Below are 6,017 nucleotides of genomic sequence, written 5' to 3'. Positions count from 1 at the left end.
TTCGACAGTGCGGCAAGGAGCGCACAGTGTGTGTGGGTGAGTATACCCCCTAAGAAACCCCCTAGATTGCTTGGGTAACCCCCCCCCCCCCCCCCCCCCCCCCCCTTGTAGCTCATACTTGAAGCTCATTGGACCCCTCCAGGCGCCTAGCCGATCACAGCAGCAAGGGTAGCCTTGGGACAAGTGTCCCCCTGTCCCCTTTGAGAGAGAGGACTTAATAAATGCAAAATCAATTAATTAAATCTCCTAAATTATCATTGGACCCCTTGGGTGGCCAACCAATAGGCTTCAGGCACACCTGAGGGCAACATGAGGAGGAACTTGACAAGTGTCCCTTTTGCTTTGTTTGTACCATGCATGCCTTGTGTGAGTGTGTGGGTGTTATTTCTCATTCCCTCTCATGTAGGGTTCGCCCCCTCCTGGTAGGGATTGAATAGTTGTCTTTTTGACACCTCAAGCCCCTCATGCATAGGCCCAGTTCCCACCACAAGCTTGGCCCTTAAGCACTTTAAGCTTGAGATGGGTTCTCACCTCAAGTACAACCCTAGCATCTCAAGCATGTCAATTTTCAAACACCTCAAGCTCATTAATCATCAAGAATGACAATAGGACAAGCACCTCGAGCTGGGTCAGGTTCCCGCCTCAAGCTCAGCCCTAGCTTACCTAAGGTCAAAGGACTTTTACACACATTATTGGAGGTCTTCAATGAAGCTAACCCTAAGGTCTTATGCTCCATTGGTTAGCCTTGCTCTTTGATAGGCCATCTCTCATTTGGGCCCCTTTACCATTGGCCCCGTGTTGAGATAGATCTATAAGCACATGTCTATATCTTAACTCTTGTTCCCGTTTATTCTCCCACATTAAGTAATCAGTTTAATATGAGAAAATCATTTGGGTTTGTTAGATATTAGATATTAGATTTTATGACAGATGCCAAAAAATGGTGGAAACAACATTGTCGGGACTCTGACATTGTTGGATCTTCTCAGTCATGGGAAGAAATTAAGACTACAGTGACGGAACGTTACTTACCGCCAGCTCATAGGGCCATCAAAATGAACGAGTTTTTCTCACTCAAGCAGCTTTTCCTTGAATGTAGAGGGATATTACTCCAAGTTCGTGACTCTGAAGAGATATGCGCCAAAGATGACCTTGGAACAACAAGTAGCCAGGTTCTGCCAAGGCCTCATTGAACCATTGAATAGTAGATTGGAAGCTCTTAGACCAACAACATTGCAAGATGCTTTGTTAAGAGCCAAGCCGTTAGCTGTGGAAATCGTGAAGGTTGCTCAGGGGAAAAGAAATTACTTAACAAAGAGGGATAGACTAAATAATTGGGATAACAGACTGAAAAACCTTGCTTATCAGAATCGTCCTGTGGTAGCTACTTCAACTGCTACCGAATTTCCCAATGTGCGATGCTATGAATGCCAAGAGTACGGCCATTACAGGAACAAATGTCCCAAGAAGACTCGTGCATCCGATGCAAATGCAGTACCTCTCAATACCAACAGAAGAGGTCAACCGAACGATTGCGGAGGACGAGGAAGAGGAGGTAGAGGACGAGGATGTGGTGCACTTGCTAGAGTATATGCTACAGTTGGACAAACTACTATAGGAGATGAAGCAAACGAAAGGGCAGTGCTGCATGCTGCCATAGATAATCCTGGTGCTTGCCACCAGTACGCCGTAATTCAAGATCTTGGAATGTGCCAAGGTGATAAAGTTGAATTCCTTATAGTCTGTGGAAGTATGCATTCATTTCTATCTCCTAGATGCATGAGAAAGTTAAAGCTAAACCAGTATCCTACAAATAGACTAGTAGTAGAACTAGCTCATGGGAAGGAAGTGTTATCTCAACATTCCGCAAGCTTGATAGATTTTGAATTAGGGGGTTATGCTACTTTTGTGCAGTTTTTTACTTTACCTTTACGAATTTATGACGAAATTTTAGGAATGGACTGGTTGAAAAAGAACCAAGCCCACATTCATTGTGCTCAGGGAAACTTTACGTTCACAGATAACCTTGGGAATGAAGTTCTAGTTCAAGGGAAAAATGGGATACCCAAGGGTCATTTAGTTAAAACCATTAGACTTCTAAAGGGACAACAGATTTACGTTGTGAAGCTTAACAAGGTGGGTCAATCAGATTCAAACTTTCACCCAGAATGGTTGAAGGAATATGTCGATGTTTTCCCAGAAGACTTGACCAATCTGCCACTGCATCGTGAAGTAGACCATGAGATAGAAACTATACCAGGGTGTGAACCTGTTTCTAAGAGACCATACAAAATGTCGTTACAAGAAGCTATAGAACTTAAAGAACAGCTTAGGCAACTAATCGATCAAGGGTTCATTAGACCTAGTACTTCTCCTTAGGGTGCACCAATTCTTTTTCAAAAGAAGAAAGCTGGATCTTTGTGGATATGCATAGATTATCGTGGACTTAACCAAGTGACATGTCAAGAACAAGTATCCAATTCCGAGAATTGACGAATTGTTGGATAGACTCCATGGGTCCAAGATCTTTTCAAAGATTGATCTTTGATCACGATATTTTCATATTAGAATCAAAGAGACAGACATAACAAAGACAACTGTTAATACTAGGTATGGGCATTATGAATTCACAGTTATGTCCTTTGGTCTTACTAATGCACCTGCAAGCTTCAACCGACTAATGCAGGATATCTTTAGACCTTACTTGGATGAATTTTTCCTAGTCTTTTTTTATGATATTTTGGTTTACTCTAAAGACAAAGCAGAGCATGAAAGACATGTCCAAAAAGTGTTGGAAATTCTACGTCAGCATCAGCTTTATGCTAAGGAAAGCAAGTGTAATTTCTGTACTCCTCAAGCTAGTTATTTAGGTTTCATTATATCCGCCGATGGAATTTCAGTTGATCCCGAGAAGATCAAGGATATAGTGGATTGGCCTCAACCTTCTTCTGTTAGTGAAGCAGAGGATTATAGGGTGGTACAGGATTTTTATCAAAGATTATGCTCTTATTGCAGCACCTTTGACAGGACTTCTGAAGAAAGGAATGCAAATCGATTGGAAAGCAGAGCACGAAGCTAGTTTTGCCGAGTTAAAGAGATATTTGGTGTCTTCTCCTGTTCTAAAGCTTCCAGATTTCAATAAGGATTTTGAAGTTGTGACCGATGCCAGTAGTCTTGCCTTAGGAGGAGTTCCTACTCAAGAAGGGAGACCAGTAGCTTTTACCTCTCGCAAGCTCAGAGATTATGAGAAGACTATCCAACTCGCGATCTAGAACTTCTCGCTGTCATCCATGCATTGAAGCTATGGCGACATTATCTTTTGAGTCGCAAATTTCACTTAGTTACCGACCACAAGAGATTAAAGTGGATCTTTACGCAACCCAACCTCAACATGAGACAAAGGAGGTGGATTGAACTTCTTCAAGAGTATGATTTTGATATCAAGTATCGACGTGGGAAGGACAATGTAGTTGGGGATGGACTTAGTCGTAAGTCTTTCCTCAATGCTATCTCTATACCCAATAATCCTACTCAGGAAAGGATTAGAGAAGCTTCTTCAAATGACCCAGAGGATCAGCGACTGTTAACACAGATTCAGCAAGGCGAAGGATCTAAAGTAACTTCTAGACCGGCTAAAGACTATTCTCTTCAAGGGGAATTTCTTTATCTTGGTCAAAGACTTTATGCACCTAAGATCCAACACTAAAGAAAGCAATTTTATTTGAGGCTCATGATAGCCCAAATTCTAGACATCTAGGGTATGCAAAGACCTTGAACGCAGTCAAAAGAAGTTATTTTTGGCCAGCAATGAAAGGTGATGTTCTTTCTTACGTAAAGCAGTGTTTATCTTGTCATCGAATTAAAGCCAAACGAATCAAGCTTCCCGAGGAACTCAAACCTCTAGATATACATCAAATGAAATGGGAGTGTATCAGTATGGATTTTGTCACCGGATAACCTTTTGTCGGAGGCTACAATTTTGTATTTGTGGTTGTTGATATGCTCACTAAGATGGCTCACTTGATACCTATCAAGACAACCCACAGTGCTTCTGATATCAGTAGGGTTTTCATCAAGGAAATCTTTAGACTTCACGGGTTACCGAGAAGAATTGTATGTGATAGAGATGTGAAGTTTACTTTGAAATTTTGGACTTCTCTTTTTAAAGCAATTGGAACTCGGCTATGCTTCAATACAGCATATCATCCTCAGACCGACGGCCAGACTGAAAGGGTAAACCAAGTAATCAAAGATATTCTTAGATCTTACTGTTCAGAAGAGCCAAGGAAATGGATTCAATACCTCCTTTAGTAGAATATGCTTATAATTCTTTCGATCATAGAAGCATAAGAATGTCACCATTCAAGTAGTATGCATTCTTAGACGTCTCATGTTTGTCTTGACAACGTCTCTCAAACACCAAGTAGAGATTGTCACTCTACTTTGGAACTATGATACGGAGTAAAGAGAAGACATGCTTGTGGCAACTACGTCTCCCAAGCACCAAATGGACTCATCGTCCAATCTAGAATGATGTCGTATGGTAAAAAGGGATCCTCTATCCGCTATGAAAAATGGACTAATGAGCAAGACTTTATCTTCTCTACCTCGTAGTCAAGGACAACCATGGTTTCAAGGGAGAGGTAATGTCGTAAAATCTAATATCTAGCTTTACCCAAATGATTTTCTCATGTTAAGCTGATCCTTTAATATGAGTAAATAAAAGGGAAACAAGATCTAGAATATAGATATGTGTTTTTAGTCCACGCTCAACACGGGGCCAAAAGGAAATGGTTCCATCTCAGCAACGGCGCACAAGGAGATGGTCTACTACAGACAAATGTTTGCATAATGGAGCTTGGAAGACCTTAGCGTTAGCTTCATTAAAAGACCTTCAAAGATTAGTGTTAAAAGTCCTTAGATCTTTAAATTAAGCTAGGCCTATGCTTGAGGTGCTTGATGATTAAAGTGCATGAGATGCTTGATATCTAAGGTGCATGCTTAAGCTAGGGATGTGCTTGAAATGTCAAATCCAATCCCTACAAGTAGGGGCGAGCCCTTGAGGCTAGGGGGATGAGAGAGAGAGAGAGAGAGAGAGAGAGAGAGAGAGAGAGAGATCCCATACTCTTACTAATCCCATGCTTGTGACTAAGGTGCTTGAGGTGCTTAAGAATGTTGGGGTCCAAGGTGTTTGAGGGCTTGAAAGTCAAACCAATGCCTACAAAGGAGGGGGCAAGCTATGAGAGTAGGGGGTGGGGTTGAGTGACTACTCCCTCACCCAAAGGGCACCCCTTGCTCAAAGAGACAAAAGGGACACATGTCAAGCCCCTAGCTAGGCTTCCCTCATGGTGTACTTAAAGCCTATTAATTGAACCTTAGAGAGGTCCAATGAGAATTTAGCTAATTAAACTAATTGTTTAAGCATGTAACAAGCCCTCTCTCTCAAAGGCAAAAGGAGGATACTTGTTCAAAAGCTACCTCTATTGCTAGTTGTGACCAAGGCTTGTGATTGGCTAAGCTTGAGAGAGCCAATGAGCCACAAGCATGAGCTAGAACAAGGGTCAACAATGCAAGTAGAGGGCTAGCTTGAGGCATATACTCTCTTCCACGCGCACACACACACTCTCATTGTGTGATGTGCTAAGTGCAAGAACTTCATCACCTTCTCCAAGCTTGTTGAGAAGTTGAGAGCCTACACCAACACTCTTGGCTATGGAATGAAAATCCAACCAAGAGCCATGCTTCAATGATTAAGCTTTCCATATTCTTCTTCATCATTACTATGCTACTATGCTATGCTAAGCTACAAGAGTGATGATAAGTAAGGAGCTATTTCTTTCTTCAAAGAATACTTCTTCTTCTTCTTCCCTACCCTCATTCCCTACTAGCTCTCTTCACCTTTGAATGTGTTTGAGGTCTTGGGATGGAGGCGGGGATAGTTAATGCGTTCACAAAGTTTATGGGAATAATTGTGATGCATGAAGCTTGCCATCTTCATTGCATCACCTAGGTCTAAA

At 41.9% G+C, this 6,017-nt stretch overlaps 1 protein-coding gene across 1 annotated transcript; it reads left to right on the top strand.

Annotated features, from left to right (window-relative positions):
- The first annotated feature begins 1,146 nt into the window (after window positions 1–1,146).
- On the top strand, window positions 1,147–3,272 carry LOC147448374 (uncharacterized). Its single transcript, XM_086522642.1, has 3 exons — window positions 1,147–2,333; window positions 2,569–2,837; window positions 3,016–3,272. The coding sequence occupies exons 1-3, from the start codon at window positions 1,147–1,149 to the stop codon at window positions 3,270–3,272; spliced, it is 1,713 nt and encodes a 570-aa protein (XP_086378768.1).
- The last annotated feature ends 2,745 nt before the right edge of the window (window positions 3,273–6,017 follow it).

Source organism: Adiantum capillus-veneris, chromosome 10, assembly GCF_014529385.1.
Source record: "Adiantum capillus-veneris isolate H3 chromosome 10, ASM1452938v2, whole genome shotgun sequence".
Classification (NCBI taxonomy): domain Eukaryota; kingdom Viridiplantae; phylum Streptophyta; class Polypodiopsida; order Polypodiales; family Pteridaceae; genus Adiantum; species Adiantum capillus-veneris.
This window is presented reverse-complemented; position numbering and strand designations above follow the sequence as displayed.

Coding starts and splice junctions, on each gene's coding strand:
- LOC147448374 (XM_086522642.1), top strand. CDS start 1,147: ATGACCTTGGAACAACAAGTAGCCAGGTTCTGCCAAGGCCTCATTGAA. Junction 2,334..2,568: donor GAACTTAAAGAACAGCTTAG/GCAACTAATCGA, acceptor TTTTCATATTAG/AATCAAAGAGACAGACATAA. Junction 2,838..3,015: donor TTATGCTAAGGAAAGCAAGT/GTAATTTCTGTA, acceptor CTCTTATTGCAG/CACCTTTGACAGGACTTCTG.